Raw genomic sequence first — 14119 nt, 5'->3', positions numbered from 1 at the left:
CCCATTTTTAAGTGGGTTTCTTACTGTTATTTGTGGAAACACAACAGATTGATTTTGGGCAAACTGTAAAATTGGATGTTTTGGATAATGGTTATCTATTTGTCCTGAAAAGGAGGTAACTAAAACTGTCCAATCATTAGATGTGGCTGCCAAGGTTTGAACCTCTCAAAAGTCCAATCTCTCTGCTCTGGAGTCAAAGCAGCAGCGTTTGATCGGGCCTGCGTTTGTGCAGCCTCTTGCCATAGAGCTCTCCATTCCATATATTTGCCCATATTGGGGAGAGTGGCTTTTGCAATCATTTGCCAGTTGGCAGGAGTTAGTGCCATGCCAGCAAGCCTGTACTCTACCAGAGCATGAACACGCCCACCCTCGGCTCCTTCAAAGACTGGAAATGCCTGTTGCATCTTTTTTTGTTTCTCTCTTGGAATGAACGAGTCTGCGCACTGCCCCTCTGCGCACTGCCTCTCTGTGCAGGGCTGACGCACTACGCAGGGCGGGGGCTCCGCATAGGGCAGAGGTGCACTATGACCTTGAAGCTGACTGCCTGGAGGCTGAGCCGCAAGCTGGCCTTTGCCAGCCGCTTTTGGCTTTTTTCTTGACTTATAAGCTCGCATTTTATCTGGCTGGTACTTTTCTCTCTCATAATGAGCTGCTTCCTCCTCCAAGTCTGTTTCCTCAGAGGTGCTAATTTCTTCATCTGATTCACAGCTACTAAGAGCTGGCTCCTTAAACTCATCTTTTTTCTCCTCTTTCCTTCCAATCTCTCCCCAGGTATTCTTCCCTGACATTAACTTTTCCTNGGGTTCAAGACCCGTGGAAAGGCCTGTATACTTATTTGGTGCACCATGTTTCCTCTTTGCTCCTGTTCTCTCTCCCCGCTTTACTTCTGATAGACTGTCTTGAATTTTGTCCAGAATTCTCCACCCTGCCTTAACTACTTGTTGACATGTGAAAAGGAACAAAAGGGCTTTTAACACTAGAGAAAGTTCAAGACCAGACATACCTTGTAAAGCTGTAACGCGCGTCCCGTCCCCACAGTTCTGGTTCCGCCCTGTGAACGAGGGATCTTCCTTGCACCAGTGTGATGGTAGTTCCCGGGTTTCTCGGCGCCACTTATCCTGTGCTTTTGTCCCCACCGGCAAGAACACACTCAGGACAACCGGAATCTTCTGTGGCAAAAGCTTTATTGCTCACTTCTTCAGGAGTCAGTGGAGAAGAGAGAGGAAAATGGAGGAGCCCCATCCCTTTTATGGAGGATTGTCCTCCGCCTCAAACGTGTCGCTCCCTGATTGGCTGCAGCCCATTGACCAGAGTTGTCGTCACGGGGAAGGCAGAGCACATGGAGTAGAAAACTACCCCGGCACATGCGCAGCTTGCTTGTTTACTACTTAGAATACGGGTGTCAGCGCCATCTTATAATGGCGAATGTGAGGGCGGCTCCTCACAACCCAGAAATAAAACCACACATACGGTCACTTGATCTTTGACAAAGATGCCAACAATATACAATGGACAAAAGAAAGCATGTTCAATAAATTGTGCTGGTCTAACTGGTTGTCTGTATGTAGAAGAATGAAAATAGAGCCACATTTGTCACTTTGTACAAAGCTCAAGTCCAAGTGGATCAAGGACCTCAATCTAAAACCAGATACACTGAATCTAATAGAAGAGAAAGAGGGAAAGAGCCTTGAACTCATTGGCACGGGGNGGNGGGGNGGGGGGNTTTNTTTTTTTTTTTTTTTTTTAGAGGTTACCAAGTTGTTTTTATTTTTTTATTTTTATTTTCCAATTTTTTATTAGATATTTTCTTTATTTACATTTCAAATGCTATCCCAAAAGTCCCCCATACCCTCCCCCCCTGCCCACTCCCCTACCCACTCACTCCCACTTCTTGGCCCTGGTGTTCCCCTGTACTGGAATTTCTTAAACAGGACTCCACTAGCTCATGCTCTAAGATCAAGAATTGATAAATAGGACCTCAGGAAACTGGAAAGCTTCTGCAAGAAAAGGACACAGGCAAGTTGACAACTTATAGATTGGAAAAAATCTTCATAGTTTCTACTTTTATAAATAAAGCTGTGACATACATCTGTGTGGAACCTTGAAAATTATATATTTTATGTTCTGTTAGACCAACACCAAGGGTTAAATGGCTGGCTTATAAGATAGCTTTTGCTAGCAGTTCATGAGTATTCCATTTTATCCCATATTTTATCAACACATGGCATAGCTAGATTTTGCTTTTTAAATAATGATGAGAACACAATGGTATACTCCTCTTACTTCATCTTTAAAACTATGTTGTGCTATTGTTAACCATTAGCGAGATGTCCAATGGTTAAGTAGAATTTGTTGAACTTGTGTACTTAAAACAATGTACACATCAATTCTTTATTTTACCTGTGTCTCATCACCTAGCAACAACAATTCTATTCTGTGCTTCTATGCGTTTTTATATTTATATTAGCACATTTTTCTTTCTGTGACTTCCTTATTTCACTTCACATATTCATTTTATTCGTGTTGTATATAAAACAGGGCTGACTAGGATATCAGAAACCAAATTGTCTCTCTCTCTCTCCTTATCTTCCTATGTGTATTTAGGTAGTTTTATACTCTGATATCAGCTTCTTCCTCAGGGGTCATGGCTATCTTTGAAGAAGATTCGAAAAGAATTTAGGAGCTAGAGAATCTAGAGAATGAGGAATAATGCCATAAAATGCTGTCTTCTGGACATGACATTGCTGTCACATAAACAAACTCACAGCAAATTCGGATACCTATACTAGTTCCACACAAGGTCAAATTGGTTAAAATGTCCTTCACAGAAAGAGGAAGCTTAAGGCAACCTTATTAGAAAATTAGGATATATTTGCAATTAACGGCTTCTAAGGGATAAAGTGTCCCCTTTGTTTCAGCAGTGCCCACTGGTATCCTACCCATGCTCCCTTAGATCACCCAACACTCATGTCCAGATGAGCATCACTAGTAGTATTCAAGGACTATTAAAAAGTGCATACAATTTGGATGAAGATGTGTTGGAGGGGGGAGTGTTCGAATTAGATAATAGAGGGAATTGACTATGGCATATTGTGTGCATCTATGAATTGAAATACAGAGACATAAGCAAATGGAAGGAGGTAAGCGGGGGAAAAATAGGTGAGATGTTTACATCTTCTCTAAGTCTATTCTGGAGTAATTTTTACTTGATTTCAATATTAAAATAGAGAACTCCTTGGCAGAAAGCTGAAAAACTAGCAAATCAAAAGGTTCACTTCTATTTAAATTTTTTTATTATTTGTAAGTTGTGTACATTTATATAATGTATTTTGACCATACCCATTGATTATATGCTACTAACTTTGATCTCTCTTCCAGCTCATGTCTTCATTTTATTTATTTGCTAATAATAACCCACTGAATCAAATTTGTGCTATCCATATACCCATTGGTGTGTTGCCATGAACTAGACAATGAACAAACTACTGATGGCCACATCACCAAATGAGAGAGACTCACTTTCCTTCTACAGCTATAAAGTATCAATTTCTCTATTTTCAAGAATAGTCCCTTGAAAGCTACTGCTTGATACATGCTGGAATTTTGATTGGCTTGATTTTGTGAAGGACTTGTGTAGGTAATCATAGATGCAGTAAATTCACATGTATAATAGTCATGCATGTCACATGTAGAAGTCAGAACTTCACAGCTCTTCTCCTCATCATACTAAACCTTGGGTAGTGGGAGGCACAGTTAGATAGATGGACTCATGGTAAGCTGAGAATGAGTTATTTGTTCTCAGCACTTTGATCAAGAATGAAACACTGTGTTACCAATAGCAACTGCCAAAATATACTTCTCAGACCAAGGCTCAGAGAACACCACAGTATATAAAATAAATATTGGGAAGGTAGTTTGACAACATGAAAATTAAACAAAACAATAATTCCATTCACTACAGCACCTATGATCTTTCCCATAATGGGATTTTTTTCTTCAGGTTTATGCTGTTACATATAAAATCTCTCCTGTGGATCAGGCCTCATATTTCACCAGAAAGCAGTTGGTTACCTACATAATGTTTATGTCACTATTGCCTCAGTAGGCAAGTCTTGCTGGCATGTTAGTATTTTAGCATGTAGTCCTGGAAAATTCCATCAGCTTATTTTCTCCCTCAGCAGCCTGTAAATTTTTTTATGTCTCCATGTAAGCTAACATGGGAAAGTGTGGGAATTTTTACAGTCAGCTAAAGGTTGATTTCAAAAATCTTGTTTGACTTTTGTGGACTTTGAAACTATTTTTTACCTAACCACAAACAATATGTTTCCCTTGTCTTTCTTTGTACAACATTACTTTTTTTTTTTTTTTTTTTTAACTTTTTGAGACTGTTTTACTGGGAAGCTCAAAGAGGTCTTAAACTCAGCCTGCTTCACTCAGCTTTTCAATACTCTTTATTCTGTTTATAAATGTTAGGGTCTTTGGACCTGTGTCACGTTCTTTCTCTATAGTTATCCTGTGAGTAATTACACTTACTCTCATGGCCTGAATAATTAAGATGCTTGAATATAACAAATTCTTTGCTGTAGTCAAAATAAGACTGAACATGGATCATTTCTTTCATCTCTCCTTTGCTGTATCTGCTTCACCTCTCCTCACCCATTCTGTTCTTGCCCATCTACATCCTGTTCTTTGGGTATCATAAACCTATTCTTATGCAACCACCTTCAAATCACTCTTTTCTTTCTTTGAATTCTTTTCCCATGCTTTCTCCTGGTTCACTTCCTGGTTTTATTCATTTTACTGTTCCAAAAACTCAGATAGGCAATTTCTTCTCTCCTGAAGCACATTATCTAAAATGCCATCATATCTATTATCTAGTCACTCCTCCTACGTTTCATTTAAGTACAAGCTGTATTACCTTATTTTATGCTCATAATTTATTTAATTGATTAATTTACATGTTTATGATTTGTTTCATGTATTGTGACATAAGAGCCAAGAACCCAACATTTCATTCTTTTGTTGATTCTCATTAAGGTACGGAAAATGTTTTGTTTTTTGTTTTTTTTAGTGAAAATAAGTATTGCTGTCTTTTAACACATTCAGTTTTAGGGATCATTTCTCACCATGGTGAGATTGTTCTGTAATATTTTGGTGGGTAACTTATTTTACATTTGTATTAATTATAGTTAGATAACAAAGGCTACTAGTGATATGTTTGATATATATAAAATACACACACACACACACACACACACACATATATATATATATATATATATATATATATATATATATTGCCTAGAACAATCAACTAGGAATAGGATCAAGTGTAAACTTCACAGACTCTTTACTTATATTCCATAATTAATGACTTTAGTAATGGACCAATATTACCCAATATTGCCTTTGCTTACTGATTTAAAAAATATGCAAAATTTATGTACATTTTCTGTTTGGTTTGGAAACATAATGAGACTGTATGTTATTCATTCATTTAGTCTTTTGGAGGACATCTAGAGACTGGTAAATAGAAAATTGTTAATGGATGTTTGTTGAAAATGACAAGCTGAAGAATGAGTCAGGAAAGTATAAACAATTAGATACAAATCTGTGCCTTTTTATCATGAGAGTTTATGAAGGTAATTATGGGAATTTATAACACTATTTCTATCAATTGTACATTCACAGCGAAACTTGAAACTTATCACAACTCTATTACAGGTCTTCTTGGGACTCACTGAAAATGAGGTATAGTATTTAAAATTATACAGAATCTCTAAACCAAAGCATATAGAATAGTAGGCAAGGCCCACATAGATGTAAACCAACTTAAGTCATATTTCCTAGAAAATCAAGAATATTTTCAAATACATGTACCTCTATTTTAGAGAGGTTGAATTGTTGATCCAGGTGAGGTTTGGAAGATAATGATAAAATCTTGTTTGAAATCTTTTCCAGCGTACTAAATGTTTAATATTTTGATCAATGACCTATTCTAATTAGTTTCAATTGATGACAAACATAGCTGATGAGAAACATACTTTTTCTGAGAATATATATAATAAAAAAATAAATAGTCTAAAGTAGGTATGTGACTAGCAGGGGCCAGGAAATACAAAAAACCTGACCCATAATGTCTTTGTTTTGATCTGGTTTTAACACACACTCTCCTTCTTTTAAATTTATTTACTTATTTTTAGTTTTAAATTTTCATTCTATATAGTTTAATGATATTTCTTCCCCATTCCCAACTCTTCCCAGATTTTCTACCGTCTCTATTCAACCAACTCTATTCAATATCCTCTCCTAGTCATGTGTACCAGAGCTCTGGAACTGTAAGCTATTAAAAAAGATAAACATGTAGGTATGAAACTTGCAATGTAAATCAACAAATGGAATCGTAAACAGTTTGAAGCAAGGCTTACAGTAGTATACAATGCAATTAATTTTGTTTTTTGTTACTTACCATGGAAGGAAATAGTGCATCTTATTTCCAATATCAGAACAAAGTGTAAAAGCACTTATCACTCAGAGGTGGAAGTAGGAGAGAATTGCCATATACAAAGTAGTTCATTAAAGGTTAGATTCTCAAAACTATTCTACACATGCTGAACTAAATCATCTAGTTATGTGGATCAAACTCAGACAATCATGACATCAAAGGGAGCAAATGACTTTTATTGATGAGCTTCCTAAGGGCACCTTTCATGTCCTTATTTCTCAGGCTATAGATGAAAGGGTTCAACATGGGTGTCACCACTGTGAAGAGTACTGCACCAATCTTGTCTGTGTCCTCAGGGTGAGTGGAAGAAGGGAAAAAGTAAACTCCTACAATGGTACCATAGAAAAGGAATACAATTGTCAGGTGAGAGCCACAGGTAGAGAAGGCTTTCCACTTTCCTTCCGTGGATGAAATTCTGAGTACATCCCTGATGATGCAGACATAGGAGAAGAGAATGAGGGCAAAGGGAAAGGTGATGACTGATAACCCCACAATAAATTTTACAAGTTCATTGATCATTGCATCTGAGCAGGAAAGTTTGATCAGAGGGGCCAAGTCACAGAAGAAGTGTTGGATAGTGTTATGGTTGCAAAAAATCAATTGATTGGCCAGAAGAGTATGTGTCAGGGCAACAATATTGCTTAGAGCCCACGGACAGAAAGAGAGTAAAAGACAGAACCTGGGGTGCATGATGTTTGTATAATTCAGAGGGTGGCAGATAGCCACATATCGATCATAAGCCATTACCCCCAAAAGAAAATTGTCAATCACAACAAACACAATAGAAAAGTACATCTGTGTAATGCAGCCCTCATAGGAAATGGATTGACTATTGGTCTGAATATTCATCAGCATTTTCGGGACTGAGGTCGAAGAGGAGGAAATATCAGCAAAAGATAGGTTGGCAAGGAAAAGATACATCGGGGTATGAAGATGTATATCCAAACCAATGGCCAGAATTATGAGACTGTTTCCAACCACAGTGACCAGGTACATACTCAAGAAAATCACAAAGATGAGTTTTTGCTTCTCAACCTGGTTGGAGAGACCCAGGAGGATGAATTCAGAGATGGTGGTTTGGTTTCCTTGATCCATATTCATTGTAATCTGCAGAAAACAAAACAAAACACAAGCTCTTCAAACTCTCCAAAACAAAAGAAAACAAAACAACCCCTGAATAGTATTATTTTTTCTGCAGCAAGATTTTGGGTGACACTTCTTTGATGCTGAAGGAGAAATTCCTTCTATGTTTAGGTAGAAGGACTACTTACTAAAGAATTATCTTAGCAGTGCAGTGGCTAAGAAAATTCCTTAACAATAAAGAGATAATTACTTCTTCTCAGTGAGCATATTCTGACCATAAGTTTTATAGATGGCTCTAAAATTTAAATCTCTAAACTAAGAACACAGATATGTGACCCATATTGTAAAGATGCAATATACCATAAAATTATTTACCTAAAATACACAAGGAAAAGCTATGGAGGTAGATCAGTTGTTAAAGTGTTTTTCTGTGAAAAACTAGTGGATGTGAGTTTAAAAAAAACCCAGCCATAGTGGTAATGCGTGTTTCATTCCCCCCTCTTTCTTGCTTATCTCTTTTTTTATGTCTCTTCATTTCCCTTTTCTTCACTTACCAACTCTCTACATTCTCCTTTTCTTTGTCATCCTGCTCCTTCTCTCTCTCTCTCTTTCTCTCTCTCTCTTGTGTCTTTCTGTCTAGCTCTCTTTCTCTCTCTCTCTGTGTGAGCTCATGCATGTGTTAATATAGGAAGATCTTGTGACTTACTGATTAACTAGTCTTGCAGAATCAGTAAACTCCAGATCACTGTAAGAAACTCTGGATATCTCCTGAAGAATGATGCCAAAGTAGACATCAAACTTCCACACAAACCGATTTGACACACATGCATCTGCACACAGATACGTACCCTTCTCATATTAACAAAAATACAAAGGATAGAAAATGGTCCCAAGACTTTCATTTTCCTCCTTTAAACCTGACAAGATGGATATTTGAAGTCTTTGAAGTGAAGTGTCTACAGAGGCATAGCTAATTAAAATTTAGGGATCCTTATTAGAAAGTACTATTGTATGGGTGCTCCATTCTACAAAAGTTAGAGGAGGAAGACTTCAAAATTTTTTAACTGAAGATTGACTGAAAGAGGAGAAATTCAGCACTCTTTGGTGATCCAAGAAACTTAAGTACACATATGAAGCTAAAGTCATGGGTTTGTCTCTCACTTCTGAAGGTTGAAAGATAATTACTCCACTATTGAAGGGTTCAGGAAAGGTGAATAGTAGAGGAAAAAGCTTTTATTTCTGCTCATTGCAGGACAGATATAATGTGAACTTTGTGTTGGTTAAGGAGGACTTCAGGATGTGGCTGTATTCAGATCACCTCCTTATGTCTTCAATCAAGAGGCATACTAGTGTTATGAAGGATGCTAATGTTATAACATAATGGGTTAGTTGTCTAGTGAAAGGCACACTGGGAAAGGGTATTTTACTTGTCAAAAATGTTATTGCTGGTCAGTGTCTAGAGTTGGGTTTTGAAAGAATCCCTGAAATCTCAGGACTGTTCAACAAAAAGAACCAACTGCTAGTTCTTTCTGGCAACTGTGTTCAGTATTTTTTTATCTTCTATTTTGTTACATGTCTTTACCTCTATAAAACAGTAATGAAGACTGAGTAATAAACAACAATTAAAATAACAACAATACAATTTGTTTTCAGGGAGATGAGGTTAAAGAATGAGAGCAAAGTCCCACTGCCCACTTAACCCCTAATACCTCCTTCAGAGTCTTGACTAACTAACACAAGGTGAAACCTCTGTCTACACATTTCCTAAACCCTGAACACTCACTGCACACTCCATGACCACACAATGCACAGCTTCTGACTACTTGTGGCAAATCCATTAACTACCCATCATACATACCCTAACCATACCCTAATGCAAACCCTGACTACTCGCTGCGTGATCACTAACCATTTTCCCCTAGTACATGTAGGACCTGAGATCAAGAAAGAAAACATGTATTTTGAACTAAATTAAAAGTGAAATCTTAAGATGGGACATTAAAAATCTGGAAATAGGTCTTTAGCACTAAAAATTTTGGACTACAGATGGTCATAAATCTATTTTCATCTAAAAAGTTGTCACTTAGAAACAGGGAAAATTAGACTAGGTGATTTTTCTTGAGATGTTTGTCTTTGTCTTTTTTTCTCTCCTACTAGAACTTGAGGACTACCACTGCCCTTTCTCCCTTTGTCTCTTCCCTCTCTCCCTTTCTTGTCCTTCTTCAAGTCATTGTCTCTCAAATGGTTCTTTTGAAGGGGAGAGGACAGTCACTCATTACCACTGAGATTCTGGAAACCTGAATGGTAGGGAGAAAGGAGAATTTATGAGGATTACTTAGAAGCTCAGCTTGTAAACTAGAGGGGGGAAACATGCAAAATGGAGAATTAGTAAGAAAACTCAAATGGGCTAAAGTGCTGGCAGGGATCTGAACCTAACATATAGACAATGCTGAAGATGTTGCCGTTGTAGATCTTGACCAAGAAAGGGAAATTTTATGATTTTGAATATCTCACTTTAACCTTAGCTTTCCAACTTACCTCCTCAAACTATCAACAATCTTTCTAAGTTTTTCTGAATCTCTGAGGTAGCTGACAAGATGGTTAAGACACAAGTTAAATTCTAAAATTCTCACCTCTCAATGATAGTTTAAAAAATCCAAACTCAAATGTTTTGTGTTGTTGTTGTTGTATCTTTGACTACAGAGGTGAAGACTGCAATCAGTCCTAGTGGGCTTCTCTGATAATGTTTTCATGATGCTGAACTCACATGGGACATTTAGCTCCTCCAAAATCCTCAGGGAAAGCATCTCTTCAAGTGTTTTCCTCAAGGCAAACTAATTTTGACATAATAGTTTGCATAGGTGAATGGGGTAATAAACACACAACTGCTCTTTGGTTTGTTTGTCTTTAAGTCCTCTTTTTATGCTGAGAAGTTCTTCCTTAACTGAATCACTTACTACTATTTAGAGTAAATGAATTGTTGGTTGCTGTTTGGTTTTGTTTCCATTAGCATAGGAATATGTTGAGATTCTCTTCTTAATTCCTTCATGCTCCTTGCTAAATAAGAACATAGTCAATATCCTGAGAATTGTCTTACATTCTTTTTCCAGTGGTTACGATTTTATTGAGATTACATCTTTATTGAAAGTTCATGATCCCTGTAGCATTGAAAGAATATTGGCGTTGGAATAGAGTTTGAAAAAAGTAATTCAGACAGCTAAACTCTTAATTATAAAGAAAAGAAATAAAGCATATGATTACAATATTCTTTAATTTTTATGACATTTTATTTTTGAGATGATAATAAAATTACACCACTTTCCTGTCTTTTTCCCTCCCCCTAAACCCTCCCATATTTTTGTCCTTGCTTTCTTTAAAATTCATGATCTCTCTCATTAATTTTTGTATGCATATATAAATGTGTATTTTCTATAACAATGTTCTATGTTGATGTGAGGCTTTATTGAGAGCACGTAAGCTTTAATTTTAAGTAACTGAGAAAGAAAAATGAAGCCTCCTCTTATAATCTAAGGTATAACCATGTGCCATGGTACTGAGTCATGAAGTATAATTTGAAAACAGAGTCAACATGAATTCTTATTTATTTATTTATTTATTTATTTGTTTATTTGTTTATTTTATTTATTTACATCTCAAATGTCCCATTTCCTGGTTTCTCCTCTGCAAAATCCTCATTCCAATTAAATTTCCCCTTTGCCTCTATAAGGCACCCCACCCAACCCATTCCTCCCTCACCACTCTAGCATGCACTTACACTGCAGTATCCAGCCTCCACAAAACCAAGGGCCTCCCCTCCCTCTGATACCAGATAAGGCCACCCTTTGATCCATATGTAGTTGGAGGTGAACAGGAGGAAGATTAGATCTGGGGAAGGTAAGAGTGGTGTCAGAAAGGAGTGGAGAGAAGGAAAAAAGAGATTGGGATGCATTGCATTAGAGATAAATAGATAAATAAATAAAACCATTACCAGGAAATATATACAAAATGGAGGAAACAACAGAAATAAAAAATTTTAATGTCCTAATTCACTTTTATATAGTTACTTAGCATGTACACTTAAAACTAATTTCTTCTGATTTTTGGAGAGTTGGCTTAGTGGTTAATAGCACTTGCTACTCTTGCAGAAATTCATGTCCTATACCAAGATTATAGAAAGAAAGAAAATGAAAAATGATGGAAAGAAAGAAATGCATTTATTGAAATGAAAAAATGAAGACAATTGATGAATTATCTAAATTATGCTTCTTCATGTCAAGGTGTCTAAGAGACAATAATATATAGAGTATAATATATTATTCTCTTTATATAGAATAATATATAGCTTTATGAATTTTCCTTACTGAAGATACCTCCTCAGCAGGCAGTATTTACAAAGACATTGATCTATCATCAAGAAAGTATTACATGTGTCTGATGCAATTGCTATAGGTGAACATAGAAAATTTAAACTTGGGGCTGGTGAGATGGCTCAGTGGGTAAGAGCACCCGACTGCTCTTCCGAAGGTCCAGAGTTCAAATCCCAGCAACCACATGGTGGCTCACAACCATCCGTAACGAGATCTGGCGCCCTCTTCTGGAGTGTCTGAAGACAGCTACAGTGTACTTACATATAATAAATAAATAAATAAAACTTTAAAAAAAAAAGAAAATTTAAACTTAAATTATATTCACAGCACTTTGAAAAATTAGGGCAGATGAACACATGGTAAACATAGAAAAAAATAATCAAGAGCCCAACTTAAAAGGAAAATAAGTTTTCTTAATTGTTTTTCATTTAGAGCTGATTGTCATAGATACTCTACTCCACACCCAAGATATCAACTAGTGTCAGAAGCTGGTACATGGAAGAAAGAGTTCCTCAGAGCATCTTTGATATCTTTATTCCTAAGGGTGTAAATCAGAGGGTTTAGTAATGGAGTACCGAAGATATAAACCAGGGCAATTTGGCGATCCTCATCCTCTGAGGTGCTGGAGCGGGGTCTCAGGTACACTAGACTACAACAGCCATATTGTAGCAAAACCACAGTGAGATGGGAGGAACAGGTGGAGAATGCCCTCTGGCGTCCCTCTGCAGAATGCATTCGTAGAATGGTAGAAGCAATGAACACATAAGAGATGAAAATTAGCAAGAATGGGACTGTCAGAACTAGGATACTAACTACATAGAGGACTGCCTGGTTCACATGGATGTCAGCACAGGCCAGGCGCATAATAGGAGCCACATCGCAGAGGAAGTGGTTGATTTCAAGGCGGTGTCTACAGAACGGCAATGTGAAGGTAAAGGCAGTAAGCTCCAAGGAGAGAAGAAGTGCCAAGCTCAAAGAGCCTATTACCATCTGAACACACAGTTTCTGGGTCATGATGAGGTTGTAGTGTAGTGGGTGGCAGATGGCCACATATCTGTCATAAGCCATGACTGTCAAGAGAAAACAATCTGTACAGCCAAAGACAGAGAAAAAGAACATTTGTGTTCCACAACCAGCCAGTGATATGGGTTTCTGGTCTCCAAATATGTTGGAAAGAATCATGGGCACCACATCTGTGATGTAGCAGATTTCCACAAATGACAGACTGCCCAGGAAAAAGTACATGGGAGTGTGCAGGGAGCTGTGGTTGCACACCACCCAAATAATGGTGGTATTGCCACAGAGGATCATCAAATAGAGGAGGAAGAAGAAGGTGAAGAGGATTGCTTGAAATTCCGGAACATTGGTTAAGACACGGAACACGAACTCTGGTGGACCAGATTTGTTGAAGAAAGGGTTTCTATCCACCATGTCTTCTGAAAAAAAAAAAAAAAAAGCCAATGATTGATGGCTTATATTAAGGGTAGAGAGGCCAATTCTGAGTTTTGATTAGGGATTGCCTATTTAGTATTCTGTTTTCAAGTACAATGGTGAAAATACATTCATAATAAAAGCCTCACATGGTTTTCTCTGGATGCCTTCATTAATTGGGCAGTGGCCTAGAAATTCTCATTGCAAGCTATGACAATCAGTTTTCCTTTTGATACAACCTATCATGTGGTCATTTAAATTCCATTGACATGAGCTAATACTTTGCTTGTATTTTATTGTATTTAATTAAATAGGTATAATTGTAGATATTTTAAAATTAAGTCAGTGAAAACTCTGGCCAACTTTTTGGCTAAGCATTACTATTGGAATACAACATATATATGGAGAATTTCTAAAAAATCCAAGTAAGAAGTAATTTTTGAGATGGACAATGAATATTCCAGTATCAAAATTGTCAATATTAAGAAATGAAACAATTTCAATAACTTAAAAATATCCTTTATATTTTCCTAAGTCTTTATTTTTCATGAGTAACTAACTACTCTTGACCTTTATCAATGCAAATTAGCTTAACTGTGTTTCAATTTATGAATGTAATTATAAGGCATGTAATTTATTGTTCCTGTCTAAATGGAATTGAAACAAATCCAAAACAAAGGTTCTGAGTTGCTGAATGACTAATCAGAATGTGTGACTCACAGAAGAGAAGTGG

General features: G+C 37.0%; 2 protein-coding genes across 2 annotated transcripts; both read right to left on the bottom strand.

Annotated features, from left to right (window-relative positions):
• Window positions 1–6611: 6611 nt before the first annotated feature.
• On the bottom strand, window positions 6612–7677 carry LOC110285976 (olfactory receptor 1S1-like). The gene has a single exon (XM_021152449.1). The coding sequence runs from the start codon at window positions 7604–7606 to the stop codon at window positions 6653–6655; it is 954 nt and encodes a 317-aa protein (XP_021008108.1). The 5' UTR covers window positions 7607–7677; the 3' UTR covers window positions 6612–6652.
• A 4664-nt stretch (window positions 7678–12341) lies between these two features.
• On the bottom strand, window positions 12342–13421 carry LOC110286083 (olfactory receptor 10Q1-like). The gene has a single exon (XM_021152542.1). It carries the CDS (start codon window positions 13384–13386, stop codon window positions 12427–12429), a length of 960 nt encoding a protein of 319 aa, XP_021008201.1. The 5' UTR covers window positions 13387–13421; the 3' UTR covers window positions 12342–12426.
• Window positions 13422–14119: the final 698 nt, after the last annotated feature.

The sequence above is a fragment of the Mus caroli genome, chromosome 19, assembly GCF_900094665.2.
Source record: "Mus caroli chromosome 19, CAROLI_EIJ_v1.1, whole genome shotgun sequence".
NCBI classification, from domain to species: domain Eukaryota; kingdom Metazoa; phylum Chordata; class Mammalia; order Rodentia; family Muridae; genus Mus; species Mus caroli.
This window is presented reverse-complemented; position numbering and strand designations above follow the sequence as displayed.